Source organism: Ambystoma mexicanum, chromosome 11 (genome assembly GCF_040938575.1).
Source record: "Ambystoma mexicanum isolate Mex_15411 chromosome 11, UKY_AmexF1_1, whole genome shotgun sequence".
Lineage (NCBI taxonomy): Eukaryota > Metazoa > Chordata > Amphibia > Caudata > Ambystomatidae > Ambystoma > Ambystoma mexicanum.
Genome location: NC_090934.1, coordinates 1,363,200,748 through 1,363,217,294, shown reverse-complemented (window position 1 = coordinate 1,363,217,294; position 16,547 = coordinate 1,363,200,748). Strand labels below are relative to the sequence as shown.

At 42.0% G+C, this 16,547-nt stretch overlaps 1 protein-coding gene across 8 annotated transcripts in view; it reads left to right on the top strand.

Moving 5' to 3' along the window:
- TJP1 (tight junction protein 1) overlaps nt 1-16,547 on the top strand; it is a 2,827,266-nt gene that overhangs the window by 2,681,755 nt on the left and 128,964 nt on the right. For 7 of the 8 annotated variants that reach the window (XM_069624936.1, XM_069624933.1, XM_069624932.1 and 4 more), the window contains 3 exons: nt 7,875-7,925; nt 10,868-11,034; nt 11,907-12,387. In XM_069624936.1, coding sequence (XP_069481037.1) covers nt 7,875-7,925; nt 10,868-11,034; nt 11,907-12,387 — 699 coding nt within the window. The remainder of the gene's footprint in view (nt 1-7,874; nt 7,926-10,867; nt 11,035-11,906; nt 12,388-16,547) is intronic. The other variant, XM_069624931.1, reaches the window with a different exon arrangement.

Here is a 16,547-nt window from a genome sequence, read left to right as displayed (position 1 = left end):
CTTATCTTACAAAACAGCAGTGGGAGGCAGGATCTCTCAGCATCTGAAAAAATGGCGGGGCATTACTTCAGATGCTTGGGCACTGGAAACAGTATCTCAGGGTTACTGCCTTCCTCTCCTCAAAAGACCTCACGATCATCCACCGGGAGCCAGTTCGACCAAGATTCCAGAACCGCTCCTTTGGCAGGAAGTTATAACCCTGCTAGAGAAAGGTGCAATAGAACATGTACCTGTAGCGGAGAGTAACAAAGGCTGGTACACCCCCCCACAACCCTACTTTCTCATCCCCAAAAAGGACAGAGGATTGAGACCCATCTTGGACTTGAGAAAATTAAACAAATTCTTCAGGAAGGACAAGTTCAAGATGGTAACCCTTTCTCAGATCCTTCAGGCTCTCCAGCTTCAAGACTGGTTGGTATCATTGGACCTTCAGGATGCTTATTTTCATGTGCCGATCCATCCCAAGCACAGAAAATACCTGAGGTTCAATGTTGGCGGTTCTCACTTTCAGTTTCGAGTTCTGCCATTCGGGCTGACCTCCGCTCCGAGGGTTTTCACCAAGTTGATGGCAGTGGTGGCAGCGAGTCTCAGGAGAGGGGGGGATTCACGTCTACCCCTATCCGGACGACTGGCTTATATGGGCACGTTCCCCAGAACAAGCTCAGGAACACCTGTCGATCACCTGCCACTTCCTCCACAACCTGGGCTTCTCCCTCAATGTCAAGAAGTCCCACATGATACCATCCCAAAAACTCCAGTTTATCGGAGCAGTCTTGGACACTTCCTCGGGCAAAGCCTCGCCGCGTGAGGTGAGAGCTCTCCACATCCAGAAGATGGTAACGAAATTCCAGAAATCCCAGCACCTGCCGGCCTTCGATTTCCTGATGTTGCTTGGCCTCATGGCATCCTGCATTTTTCTGGTGCCAGAAGCCAGATTGAGAATGAGATCTCTCCAATGGGCCCTCAGAACTCAGTGGTCCCAGTTCTCGGGGAATATGTCAGATCTTCTGCAAGTCCTGAGTGCAGTTGCTCAGGATCTGTCATGGTGGGCTTGCAACGACAACATTCTCAAGGGAGAATCCTTTTGGCAACCATGGCCGGAGATAACAGTAGTGACGGACGCCTCACTCAAGGGGTGGGGAGCATACACCAACGATCTGACAATCAGCGGACGTTGGTCTCCATCGGAGTCCAAACTACACATCAACCTTTTGGAGCTGAGGGCAATCAGGCTGGCTCTGAAGGCCTTCCTGCCCTCCGTACAGGGAAAGAATGTCCTGATAATGACGGACAATACAGTGGCCATGTACTACCTCAACAAAAGAGGAGGCGTAGGGTCACTACCTCTGTGCAGAGAGGCAACGCAGCTCTGGTTCTGGGCAATACGAGAAAGAATCGCTCTATTGGCAGTTCACCTTGCCGGAGAGCAGAACGCGGTGGCGGACGCTCTGAGCAGGCAGAGCACAGTCTCCCACGAGTGGGAGTTAGCTCAGGAAGTCCTTCTGGAGATCTTCGCCCTTTGTGGAACCCCTCAGGTAGATCTGTTCGCAACCTCGGTGAACCGAAAGTGCGATCAGTACTGCTCAAGGGAATTTCCTCCAAGAGGAGCTCTGGGAGACGCGTTTGTAGTGGATTGGGATTTTCCCCTGCTGTACGCGTTTCCTCCAGTCCCTGTGATTCCTCAGGTAATCAGGAGGTTGAGGAAGTTCAGGAAAACCATGATCCTAATTGCCCCGGATTGAGCCAGGAGAACGTGGTACCCGAACATTCTGGACATGTCCATCTGCCCTCCAGTACGCCTTCCACACAGAGAGGATCTTCTTTCGCAAGAGGAAGGTCGGGTTCTCCATCCAGAGGTCAACACGCTCAACCTTCATGCATGGTTTCTGAGAGGTTGAGATATAAGGATTGGGATCTTCCGGATGACGTTATGGAGATTTTGCTTTCGGCCAGAAGGCCAGCAACAAAATCCTTTTACCGGTGTCGTTGGAATAAGTTCAGTAACTGGTGCAAAGATAGAGATGTGGACCCTTTTCAATGTGGCACACCAGTGGTGCCTTCTTTCCTGTTACATCTAGCCCATCTGGGGCTCCAGATAGGAACAATCAAAGGATACCTGGCTGTGCTTTCCATTTTTAAGTGTACCTTGGAAGAGGTTTCTTATTTTAAAATACCATTAATAATACAATTCCTTAAAGGACTTACAAATGTATATCCACCAATACCATTCCATGTTCCAACTTGGGATTTGAATCTAGTTCTTAAATTCTTGACATGTATACCATTTGAGCCTCTGCACTCATGCCCATTGAGGCTTCTGACATTAAAAACTGTCCTTCTGGTGGCATTAACATCAGCCCGCAGGGTTAGTGAACTACGGGCTCTCTCATGTAAACCTCCATATACCACTTTTTACAAGGACAAAGTAATTCTGAAAGTTAAACCATCTTTCTTACCGAAAGTAGTTTCCGTCTTCCATTTGTCGCAGAAAATTGTTTTACCAACATTTTATCCTCCTCCTCATTTGGGAAAAGAAGAGGAGAGATTACATAGGCTGGACCCCAAAAGGGCCCTCAGCTTTTACATTTCAAGATTGACAAAATTACCCCAAGACGAGCAGCTTTTTGTGGGATACACAGGTCGTAAATTGGGATTAGCGGTGACCAAACAAACCATATCCTGCTGGATTATTCTTGCTATATTGGAATGCTAGACTAGCAGGGAAAGACCCACCGGATGGGCTACGTGCTCACTCCACAAGGGGAATGGCCACTTCTGCGGCTTTGAGGAGGGGAGTCCCGGCAAAAGATATTTGCTCAGCTGCAACATGGGCATCAATACATACTTTTACCAAACATTACTGTTTGGATACCGCATCCTCAAATGAGGGTTTATTTGCCAGAGCAGTACTTCACTCTGTACATGAAAACAAAAACTAGTACTCCCGCCTCCAGATTGATCACTGCAATGGGAGTCTATCACAAGATGAGGAATACGTGGGAGGACACAATCCATTCGAAGAACAAGTTACTTACCAACTGTAACATTCTTTCGACTGGATGTTCCTCCCACGTATTCCTCATCGACCCTCCCAACCTACCCCGCAGTATAGTTTATACTTTCTTGCAATTTCCACTCACGATAGGCCTATCAGTCATATCATACGCCTATATGTTCCACGAGTATTTCCTCGAAAAAACAGAACTGAAGCCAACGGGCGCGGCTCGAGCCATTTATGCCAGCGGTGACGTCGACACAGTACGGAGCCCGTCGAGGGACATTCGACGCCACGACCTCGAGCACAGCGCCCTCTGCCGAAATTATTTTTCCGATGCAGCGAAGCTGGCAAAACGAATTATCACAAGATGAGGAATACGTGGGTGGAACATCCAGTCGAAGGAACGTTACAGTTGGTAAGTAACTTGTTGTTCTGTGCTAATTCCCTTCAACCTTCGAGAGCCCCAGCTCTTTTGCTGGACTTTAGGACTTTTTCAATTTTAACCCTAGAGTGAGTGAGCCCCTTTTCAACCTCATCTGTTTTGACCTGATTTGGATTATATTTCCTTTGTTTTTGAAGTCTGACGAACTCCATGGGCATCAACTTTTTGTATGGTGACGCACAGCACCTTCAGTGCATTGTCACTGAGAAATCCTATAGATTTCTCATAAGGTTTAAATACATTTTATTGTGTGACTTACTGTTCCCTAGAATAGTAAAGTGAAATTAGCGTCACTTACCATTTCTCTTTATAGGTCCAGGTCATCCCATCTTATGCAGAGTGCTGTGGGGGTTACCTAGTAGCGCCTTATCCTACCTACGCATGTAAACCATTTTATGTTACCCTCACTACTTTAAATGGCTGGTGGCAGTGGTTTACTTTTCCCACCATTGTGCTTTTTTACCGCAGGCTGAATCCTCAGCTGCAGTATAGCACCCATGGGTGACAATTGTGCCAAAATGACCAGTCTTCTTTTTTTGCCATTTTCTTTTTGTGAGGTCTTTGTTGGGTTTTACTCTGCGCGCCTAGCCAGGTTTGAGCCCTTTGTTTGTTTTGCCTTTGGCGGGCTTCAGTACTGAAACCCGCCTCTGGCTCTGGTGTGTCTTGCTGGGCAGGAAGTGAGGGAGGTTCCCGAAACTCCTCTGTCCTTGGTCTTTAAGAAAGCCTGAATGCACCCAGTCCTGATTGGTTGACTGACTGTCCTTTCCGGACAGCCATCCTGCTGATTGAGTGACAGCTAGGCTGTGCATGATTGGGAGAAACCTGCTTAAAAGGCTAGGGTTTAGGGACTAGAGGCAGAGTTAACCACTGGGACGAACAACGCAATGAAGAAACTGTGAACAAAGCTTGCTGCATCCTCCGGGAGCTTTGAATTGTCTGGTGAAGCCCTGCTGCTCTGCTGTAACTCCTTTTTCTGAACGACAAGAGAAGCTCCGGAAGGGATGACTTCTTCCCTTGGGTTAGTGGGACCAACTAACCCTGAGATGAACTTCACTGGACCATCTTCCCTGATTGGCTGTACTACTTTGCTGCTGGAACAGAGTGCAAGGGGTCGCAAAATCCATAGTCTGGTGCAACGTCTGCAAGCCAGCCAGAAGCTCCAGGAGTCTCCCCAGGACCCTCCAGAAGCAGGACGACCAGAGCTCGAGTCCCCTCACCAGAGTGCAGGACTCAAGGAGTGAAGAAAGCCCAACCAGTATCCAAGAGCTACGGTGGTGCTGTTTACCGAGCGCTGAAACCGTGAAGTGCTGCTGATCTGACAAGATCTTGTAGCTGCTGCTGACCTTGTAATTGCTGCTGCAGGAGTCCTCCAGTTGTCCCCCCTCTTGTCCCCACGACTGAGGCCCAGGAACCCAGGCTCTGCATCACTGCAGCCAGACAGCCCACTGGACTACTCTTCTAACCAAAGGTATGGTTCTGATTTGGGTTACTTACCTCTGTTTCTTTAGCTTTGCTATTCTCAGTTGAGACTTGCAGTAGCTACTTTGCTAAGAGTTGATTTCAGCTCTACCCTCCACAAGTGTAACAGCTTGTGACCCTACAGTGATTTCTCTTCAACAAACTCTCTAACTTTGTGCAATACTTTATCTGAGAATGCCTCCGCTCCATAGACTGTGCTTCAATTTACTTTGGCTGTCCTGGCTCCCTGGAGACTCTTCTAGTCCATTTGACTTTGCTATTTACTGTCCCTCCGAGTTGATAACTTGGTTTTAAACCATTATTGCTTGGAAAGGTTTTTGTCTAGACTTCATTGGAAGACTTAAGTGCTCGCATGCTCTGAGAACCTCTTTAACCTTTTTCCCCTCCCTTAACCATTCCTTTCTGCAAACCTCAGAATTTACAAAGTGTACTAGTGATATGTGATTCTAAAGGTGTGTGATGTTTGGAATGATGGGCGAATGATTCTGTTTGATTCTCTCAGAAGAGAATTTGGTTTAGATAAAAGAGAGCAAAGGTGTTATACAGAATTGGAGTTTCTTCTTATACAGAGACGGGATGCTAAGCAGTCCAATGAAAGATAGGCCAACGGTCTGTAATTTATTTAAATCGCCACCACGCATGGTTTCGACATTTGAGATTGATTCCTATGGAGGACTCATGTGCTGCCTCTTGGGAAAAATGACGACAAGCATGTATGAAAGAACTGGGCAGAGACATAACTGTAAAAGAATGGGATAATGTATCACAAGTGGGTACGAAATCAAAGATGGATCTGAATCTGCGATACGTTTGTCAGAAGATTTTGTGGCGTTTAAATTGGACCCCAGTACGGATGCTTGATTTAGGTATGACAAATGAAGAATCTTGCTGGGGATGTGGCCGGAGGGGAGGTACTTTGTTACATATGTTGTGGAACTGCCTTAGAGTGATGGACTTTTTGGGGGAGGGGAGGTTCTGGATAGGCTGGATATTATTTTGGGAATAGTGTTTCCTAGATCATCTTATTCAGTAATCCTACTCTCAGATACTGGGAGATGTGAGGTAGCTCGAGATAATGGTTGCTAGATAAATAGTGTTGGTGGTGGCCACTAAGCAAATCTTAAGGGTCTGGAAAAACAGGAGGAAAAAGCCAAAAGTGGAGCGATGGTTGTCTGATCTGCAGACTCTTTCCAGTTATGAGAAACTTATGCTACAAAAGCAGAAATGAGAGGCTGAATATTTGGAGATGTGGGGGCCATTCAGTGAACTGTATAATTGAGGCTAACTAATCATTATAGAGGGATGAACCAGGGTGAATGTGTTGTTTGGGTAGACATGAAACGGAAGGGGAAATAACTTGTGAATCAATTTGTTGTTTGTCCATATATTTTTATGTCCTTATTTTGTGTCTTTGTTGTCTTCTTGTATATAGTTGTACTGCAGTAGGTTAGTTGTAGTGAATTATCTTTTTGTATAGGATTATATGGTAAAGAATTGAAATTAAAATGTTTGCTTAAGGAAGAATAATCAAGCTAGTTTAACATACAACCTGCCGATTTTATTAATTTGTGTGTTGTGGTAATAATTTGAAATGACAAATAGAGTTTTAAAGTAGATTTGATTATTACATAATGCTTATTTAAAAACTATTGCTAAATAAATAATTATTTAGAACTAAAACCTTGGGTGTAAGTGTTACTTGGCTACTTGTATTTGTGGATTTCATTGCTGCAGCTCATATTCACCCTTCTTGAGATGAGCCTGGCTGCTCATTCACACTACCAACTTGTGTAGTACAGGCCTATAAGTGTTGTCTCCCTCTCCCACGGGGTTATTACATCAATTCTTGCCTAACACCACCCCAGGCTGATAGTTGGGGAAAAATATAAATCTAAAATGGCGCCAGTCATTCCTGAGGTCCAAAGCTACTAGAAATTTACTATTTGAAAATTGTGCTGTTTTTCAGACATGGACATTTAATCTAAAGGTCTTGGATATTGATAGAAATTATGTATACATGGTCTTATTTATTTGCCATTTACCTTAATACATGTGAATTTCAGAATCCAAAAATCTTGGTTTTAAAATATCAGTTTTTAAATCTAATACCAATGGTCTGTTTGTCAAAACCTGCTTAATTTTAAAGTCACTATTTTGTGCCAAAATGCAAACTTCATAGGAAGGTCCCTCAATATATTGATTTCTATTGCCTATGATATAGCACACTATAGTGACCTCAGAGCATCTCATTTTATTAGATATACCACTTGTTGCAGCAGAAATATTTGAGTGATGCATAACGGATGGCCACTACTCTTGCACACATTGTGTAGCTGGAGGCTGTGCAGCACAGGCAGTGTGGCAGCATTATAAACTTGAAAATTCAGAAATGTAGAATTAAAAAAAAGTAAAACTTTTTTAAAACAGTTTTTAAGACCACAGTTGTTTGTATACTGGGCATCTTTACAAACATATTGTGTTTTTTATCGCATGTTCTCAAAATACAAAAGTATGAAATTTAATACAATCCCAAACAAAGTTTCTGAGATTTACACATTTTTATTTATTTTTTATTTTTTCCATTTGTTACACGCCCAGACCCTGAGGTATCAAGGCTTGATTAGACACCTTAGAGATTTGACACATGTAGTCAAACTCTGAAACGAGAAATTAATGCATTGCATAAAGCATTCTGTGTAAAGAATTTAAAATCACAATCTCTATCCCCGTTTTTCCTATCCCCTTTTCTCCTATCCCCCTGATCTCAAAACCAATATCTTGCTGTTTTTCATGTTATCAAATTTGTATGGTTTTTTGTGAGATAAATTGTGTATTAAGAATTTTAATAGAAATTGTTTTTTTCTAATTGAAGCAGAAAGACAATTGGGAATTAGTATGTTTGAAATTGATTAATATTTCTTTCATTTCTGTTATGTTTGCTTTGCTATCGCTTAGATTTCTTGGCTCTTACGCTAGTTATGACTACTTGAAAAGGAACATCAAGTGGTAAGACTAATGTTAATGTGAGGCTGCTCTGATATTACTCCATTCCAATCATCGCCAGCCTTATGTGCATTTGAAACCATGTAAGCCATCTTAGTATATTTTTTTTATTGCCTAAAAATTGAAATCCCAATTGGCAGTCTTTGTGTATACTACCTTAAGTGGATGCTTGAAAATAAATCTACTTGCACTGCACATAAAGGTGGTGAAGCTGGCCACATTTCAGGTTTAGCCACACCTGCATTTTCAAAAACGATTTGACATTTTTATTGAAATGCTGAACCCCAGAAGAATATGACCTATTCAAATGCTTGATTTCTAAAAGCTAACGTTCAATCATACGTGATAATTCTTTTGTATGGGCTCAGACTTTAACGAAATGCGGGAGAACCTAACACAGAACCCACGTCTGCACACTGAACCTGTCAATGAGTTCATGTAGATGCTGTCTATTTCACTCTGTGTCTAAATACTGATGGCAGGTTGTTAAATAGCCTTCAAGGTTAATGTATGTGTTACTCTCCATATTTAAATAACCTAAAAGAAAAGATGTACTCTTTTCATTGGAGGCAGTACTACACTAGTAGCTGAAAAGCTTAAACTGATACGTTCAAGTTTGACTGACAGTAATTTTCAGACTGTAGTGCAAGTATGGTCCTGCACACATTTCGAACAAAATAAACATTTGCCTAGCTGGGCCAATAGGGGCAGTTTACCATGCTCAAACCAGCCTTAATCATTGCACTAGATATCAGACAAAGAATGCACTGAACTCAAGACACTGAATCAGTTAAGCCTCCAGCACTGTAGTCTCCTCTCAATTCATTAAGAGTACTAAGATTACCACATCAGGTCCTGAGGCCATTTTGATGCAAAGTAGCACAAAACAATTCAGAGGTGTGAATGTGGTGAGAGGCCCTCCCCTCTAGAATGAGGTTTCATTAGCACTAAAGTTAATGAAAGCTTCTTAAATTCAGCAACCGTTTGAAACCATTTTAAACACCTCTTCAGATAATATCGCAGTTTTGTAATATCACTCTAACATCTCAGTAAGTCAGATTTCTGTAAAATTGGCAGGTACATACAGTCTGGTTCAAGAAAAAGGAGAAATCTGCAATTACGTATATTTTTAACATATTCCATGATTGTACAGTCCCTTTTTTTAATAGGGGCTAATTTCCTGAGTCATTTCCATTTTGTTATAGAGAAAATAGAAATTGATTAGGGAGGTTCCCTCGCAATTTATTTTACCATATTGTTTTAGAATTTCCATTGGACCAGCGGGAAAATGCAGCAGCTCATCTTGCAAATTGCAGCTGAATGAGGAGCCAGCAAGCACTTGCTTTCTTGTTTAAATAGTACAGAGGCAAGCCATCCCTTGGTTGCTAGCAAGGTGGAGTTGGTCTGTTTGCTGATAGCTGTGCTGCTTTTTTTGTCTTGGGTAAATGACAAGTATCTTTTTGGTTTTGTAGTAAATGGTCTTCCAGCAAATTTGGCAATAAGTGAACTAGCAACATTTAGTTTTCTCTCAAAGTGACTCATTCGAACCCCTGTTACATTTCTGCTTCCCTGCCTCTTTTGACACCGAAGACTGGAAATGGGTCTTTTACCCTGCACCAGCCTGGCTATTGTTAGGCACACTCCCTGCTTGGCTTACCAAGTAAAATGGGTCTATTGAAAACATAAAATAGAGTTTTAACAGAAGAGCTGCCAAAACTAAAGAAGAATTCAAAATAATCGGTAGTGCACACATCCGCAACTTCTGCTCCTTGAAGTTTCAAATTGCAAGCGTCTCCCAGGGCAACTGCTCCTGAAAAATTGACTGAGCATGTGTCTCTCCTAGACATCAAAAAAAGCCAAAGCAGAATTCAGTAGGGAAAGTAGCAAACATGTTTGTCTCCATCCCTATAATTTCCAATGAAAAATAAATTGAGCTTAGTTTCAACTGAAAATAAAACCAGTTCCCTACCACTGCAAGGTGTATTGCCAAACAAAATGTTTTACAAAGAGAGGCTAGAGGCAGGACTTTACAGGGTGCATCATCGAAAGAAGGCTGATGTACTTGTTCCACACCTTACAGTGATCCAATGCACTACAAGAACAACTTGTACCAAGCATAAATCGAAAGAATTTTATCAGGAGCTGCATGAAAGCTGTTTTTATGTCTGCATTTTGGATGTGGAAATTAGCCCTTGTTTTCTTTCTGTCTGCAGCACTTCTCTGTTCATTTTATGAAGGTTGTCTATTGTAACAAGTAGGATAGTTAAAGGTTTCTATTGTTCATCCGTTTCACTTTTAGTTCAGAATTCGAAATTAAGCATTTGAATGTCCTTCTGGTGCTAAATGTGAAAGTATTAAGTCTTGAATCCTTGTTTCTTGATGCAGCATCCCTGTCAAATCGTTTTAATCCGAGCAAGAACATTTTCATGTATTTGTCTGCATTTGTGAAATTCATATTTCACATAGATAAAATCATTAAAAAATGAATTACAAAATGTTGCCCTTTTAGCTGCTTTGCTGAAAACTGCAATAGTTTTTGCTCTCCGGTTAAGTCAGTAAACATTATTCTTTCACCATAGAAGTAGTGTGAGAGTATTTTTTTTTTTACAATCTCTTGTTCTTATTTTTAATTTAAATGCAACGCATGTTAGAACCATTCACTGACAGTTTGTCAACTAAATAAGAATTGGTTGAATACATTATAAAATTAAGGATTTCACAAGTGAAAATGAATACTGAAAAATACACCTGCAATGCCATCTTCATTTTGTTTAGTCATTTCTGTTTGATTTGCTAAAATGTTGATTTTTTTACGATTTTACTACTTTGTTAAACCATTGTCACTAAGACGAGCCAATATATTTCCTAGATGGTCTTATAAAGGGAGCACTAGGGAGAACGTAACTTGCGGTTAGATTAATTTGTTATTCTTACATTTCAAACAGGGGGAAGACTTATGATGCTGAGCCGATGGATAGACCTGTTGCTGATAAGCGCTATGAACAAGTTTCCCATGTTACTCCTCCTCCATCACAGTATAATTCCTCTGCTCAAATCATTGTAAACAACTCCATATCGCTCCCTGCACAGCCAAAGCAGTCCACTTTGGAAGGTAAAGGATAATGTTGGTATTTCTGAGGTTCTTTGACATTTGTATATCAGTAATGCATGTGCCGTGTGTGGATGAATACAAGTAAGATGGCACTCCCTTGGGGTGTTAAAACAGGCTGTCGGAAAACTGTTTCCTCTAGCGCCATATGAATTATGTTGGCTTTCTGTGTGACAATGTCAGCTTAACTGGTATTAAATTACATGATGGCATTTATATTCAATCTGCACCCGAAGATATGTTCTTGCTTTCTTGTTTTACTTGATTTCAAGCCTCTCATTCCACTCGAAGTATTCTTAAATCTTGATAACTGTACAGGGACATTTAAATCCCCTCAGTTACTCTTAACTTCACATAGCAGATGAAGCAGTAAGCCCCCATATGATTTTGTCATTAAGAGCATTCTGTTTCACTTTGTCATTAAAATCCCTCCGAAGCATGTTTGGTTTTAGGAGCAAGATTCATATTACTCCTTGCTCAATATTTGCTACATGCTACACAAAGATATTTGCTGGAGTGCTATAATTAGGCAAGGAAAGTGTTCCTTTTTCGTCTGCATGGGATCTTATTGCTAACTTTACCAAAATCACATCCCAATGAAAACTCCAACTGTTTTCTTCCCATATTACTTTAATGAATATTTCTCAATTCCAATTAAAATGGTACACTATGATAATCTCCTCAATTAAGCAGTTTTTCCAACCTCTTGGTAAGAGTACTGTTGCTGTTTTGGTTTGTTTTATTTTGAAAACTGCAAATCCTGTTTTAAGGTCTATTTAAAAATGTCTCTATGCTGATTCTAGTAGGCTGCATGCCCCAATTATCCTTTTTTGTAGAAAGTACAAGCTACTCATTTGGCATTTTCTGTTTTACAGTGAATTCTATTTCTGTGGACCACCAGAACTCTGTGTCGAAACCTGATCCACCTCAAACGAAACCACCACTATTTAGACCCTTAAATCGAGAGGAGACAGTGCAATCTACGTACTTTCCTCAGAAAAGCTTTCCAGACAAAGGTCCGTCTAATGGCACTGAACAGACTCAGAAAACGGTCACTCCTTCATACAATCGATTCACACCTAAACCCTATACAAGTTCAGCCAAACCGTTTGAGCGTAAGTTTGAAAGCCCCAAATTTAATCACAGACTCCTGCCAAATGACACACAATCGAAACCGGACTTGCCCACAAAACCTCAGAGTTCGCCACAATCTGTTTCAAAAGTGAACAATGCAGTTTCAGTGAACAGTACAGTGAAAGAATTTGATGGTGGAATGGATACATTTTCTATACAAGCCGAAAAAGCTAAATATCAACCAAATAACGTTAATGCAGTGCCTAAAGCTATTCCTGTCAGGTAAGATATGTGCTTGATTTGCTTAAAATGTGTTACACTTGCCATTAGCTACGGATAATGCAAATGAAAAATGGCTAGTGGCTAAGGAAAGGTAAGCTACCATCGCCAATTGTTGCAGAACGTTAATTGCTCACTTCAGTCTTTTTTCTGTTGGTATTCAGAGCTGTGCTAATTAATCTCTACGGAACAAGGTTGAGTATGGAAGGTTAAGAGCGATTAGTCTAAGATCAGACATGAAACACTAATTCTGCTGGGGATATTTAACTTTTGTCACATTATAGATATGTTTTTGACTATATACAATAATAAAACACTTTCCTGGAACAGTATTTCTTTTCACCCTGGAAGGCCTTTTCAGTATTATTGTTGGCATAACTTAGAAAACTTCTTTCACCTTTTCACAGGTAGATATTATCGAGGAGTTCTGTTTAGTGGTTTATTCCTAAGAGGAAACAAAGCAGATATTTGTAATGCACATTTCTGTTAGGTGGGATTTATCTTTTTATGTCGAATCCTTCATCTGCGAGACCCCAGCTCCTTTTTTGGGCCTGTGGCTTTCTTTTCTATGTTCCTGAATGAGTGGGAACCTTTTTCCCCTCTCACCCATTGTTTTACTCCAGCTACAAGAGTCATTTGTGTGCGTCTCCATACTTTACTTTCAGAGTTAGACTTTCCTCCATTTTTTATTGGCATAGTTTGATACACACATCATTCTGTGCAGTGTGGCTGGGAGCCCCTTGTGCTTGCCTTTTTATTCTCTCTTCTCTTCCTTGTGAGAACTACAGTTATAAAGGATATGGGAATACTTTTTATCCTCCTTCCCTCTACATTGTGAAGCCAGCACACCCGTTTTATGTGGAGTTCCAAGGGGTTACACTGTATCCCCTTTCTCACTGCTCCTGTAACATTTCTGTTAGTGTCAAGCATACCTGAATGGCCGGTGGCAGTGGACTCGTTATACCAACTTGTGTGACTTTTACATGCAGGCTCTATTCACAGCGGCTATAATGCACAGAAGGGTCACCATTGACCCAAAATGGTGGCTGTATTCCGCCCACCAGTAACTAACGGACAGAAGATTCCAGAACAAAGTGAGGATGCTGAAATACACATGCACAGTGAGTTGTGACTGATGAGAACACGCCATTGGGAATAGTATAAATAGGAGCATGATACATTCTCCAGATACAGAAAAGGGATTCCATGTAGCAGTGAGAGCATGTGGTTACCTGGCATCCTGGCAAAAGGGTTGAGCTCCCAACAGAGGGAGGTTTCTAGTCCTAAAGAAGGCAGCAAAATAAACCAGTAATACCGAAACCGGTTCCCTAATTGTTGACATGGGAGTAAAACAGTAAATAACATGTTGAGACCAAGAAAATGAATTTTCTGGCTGCACCAGTGATAGGAGCTGCAATGTAAAGTTTATGCGTCCCTTTTCTTTTTCTGGACTGAGGACAGTGTTTGGTACACAGATCCTCTTGTCGTTTTAGACACAGACCAAGATGATTATTTGAATAAAGCTTAATAAATCAGCTCAGCTGTGATAGTCCCACTTCACTATACACATTTCTCCAAAAAAGGAATGCACCTTTTTATGCTAAACACATTGTTGGAATTGGGGCAAGCTTCTCTTGCTGTCCCCTTTTTTTTTTATAGATATGTGGCGCACCAGCAAAAATTAGGGTTTTGCACCCCACACCAGGGCCAGCAGCCTTTCTGGAGGTAAGGTAACGCTACAGAGCACCCTGTAAATAGGATTCTTTTGCAAATGTGGTAAGTTGTATTCTTTGTACGCCATTTCTTGTGTGCTTGTTCTTTCTTGGTCCTTCTGCCTTGCTGGGTGACTTTTATCTTCGGCGGGAATCCTTTGTGATGTCTGACGACTCTCCAGAGTGTCTGTGAAGACAGGAACTAGGTAGGAGTCAGAAATTCTGCAGTTCAGTCTTCTGGCATGCCTGAACCAGTTCCAATTGGGGCGCTGGCTGTTCTAAATTTTGAATGTAGCATGACTGCTGATTGTTTGTGTTCCTGGATAAATTACTTGGATCTGGAGGCTAACGACAAGTTGACAACTGGAGCTGAATCCTATGAGGAAGAAAAGACAACGCCTGTAGCTACTTTCAGCAACCGGAGATGCCCGTTGAGTGACCGCTGCTCTGCTGACCCTTTCTTCCATGCAGCAGAGGAGACCCGAAGAGGACGTCTCCTTCCCTTGAACTGGTGGGACCAATCCTTCTTATCCTACGATGAGCTGTGACCGTCCTGGGCCCGCAAACTGCCAGTACCCTGGAACAAGAGCCTGAGTGCAGTTCCTTGTCTTCTGACACTTGGTGGACTCCTGCTGGACCTCCAGAAGCAAGATTCCACTTCTTAGTCTCCTCGCCAGAAAGCTGGACTGAGAAAGTGAGGCAAATAGTCTAGACAACCATTCTTCATCTGGTATGCTGAAAAGGGGTGCCAAATCCACAGTGCAGCGAGAAGCAACGAAGAATACTTTGCTTGGAGGCTTTCCACTCGACTGCTGCTGCAAAATCCCTTCCAGTGTCCTTTCTTTTGCCTGAAGACCAAGAATCCAGAGACTGGGTCCTGTAGTTCCTGCATCGTGAGGGCGTTGTGAGGGCATCCGCCTGCATCATCTTCACTGCCGGGAGTAGTCGTGTCAATCTTTTGGGCTAAGAGGGGTAGTTTTTGAGGTTCGGAGTACATCCATACATGTTTGCCCAGGCCTAAAATTGGAACGCATTCTGGGAGCCTTCTACAAAGTCTCTGAACCCTTTTACCCACAAAAACTGTTACTGCTGAGTATTTCCAGAGGAACTCTTCACTTTTCTACAGCTTGTGTCAGCCATTTTGACCTCCAGCATGTAGTCATCCAGGTCCTGTGCAAGCTTTCAGTATTGCCCAGGATGCATGCAACCACATCCTAGCTGCACCCTATATAATAACGGGCTCTGGAGTTCAACCACTTTTTAAACTGAATTTAAGGACTTAGTCAAGAAAGTAAAACGGAGCTGGAAAATATTGTGGACTTGAGCCATTCACTTACATTTATATTGGTTAAAGTATGCTGAGGTTGAGGACTTAGTCAGAGCCTGTGCAACCCAAGGTTGACTATGAGCTGGAGTTCTCTGAACGCTACAAAAGGGGTTGAGATCTCAGTGCTAAGACAGAAGGTGTAAAACACCAACCCCAGAGCAGCGAATACCCTTTTGGCCAATATAAGTGCACAGTCTTGACCGTAAAGAAAGGCTAGAGGCTTTAAGACAAATGTTGGTGCAAATACCCTGAAACCAATGCATATCTCTGATCCTTTGAGACCAAAAGGAGCACCTTCAGAGTCTGGGAAGGAAAGATATGACTGCCTCTTTGCACTGAAGTGTGTTCTTCCACTGCAAAGATCTGCTAAAGTTCCTCAGTCACTTTGATTCTTCTCACAAGATGTGAACACCAAAAGCTGCCCCCCCCCCCCCAAGCTTAAAATGTCAAATCTTGAAAACACAACTTCTTTTAATGGCATTCCTACCAAGAGGTGGGGTAGATGGAGGAAAGACGTCTGCGAGCAAGAGAAAGGTGCCTCTTTAGTTTACAATGTGTAGACAATCAAGCAGAATTGACCCAATATTAAAGAGGAAGCTATAAAAGTGAAAAGCGTTAGGTCTTCAGGAGTCTAGCTCAATACGTCAAGTATGGGGCGTGTCCAAGCAACACATGCTGGGTCTGACCGATCCAATCCTTGTATCAATTAACATTTTTAAAAGATGAGGTACAAATTGTAGGGGATAATGGGATGATTATGCAATTGACTCTGCAGATGCAAAATAATATCTGTTGTCCTCTCCATATGGTGTTGAAAACACGTATTTAACAGATTTAATATCCAAATGCACTTGTGGCAACAAGATGCCTCAAACTGCAAACCCTACACAGCTTTTAAACTTAATAAACTTAATAAAACGTGGAGAAATGCATGGCTGTTTGTTAGGGAAGTGTTCTCTTTTTAGCAACTTTCGCTCCATTTCTATGGACCTCCAAACCTTTTGCTTTTATTTTTGTATCTGACCTGTTCTTTATACAGTGCAGTGAAGCCTTAAGCTTCACTACACTGGCTTTTGCTCGTCTTTTATGGGGGAAACTGACATGTCCTTCAGGCTGTCAGTACT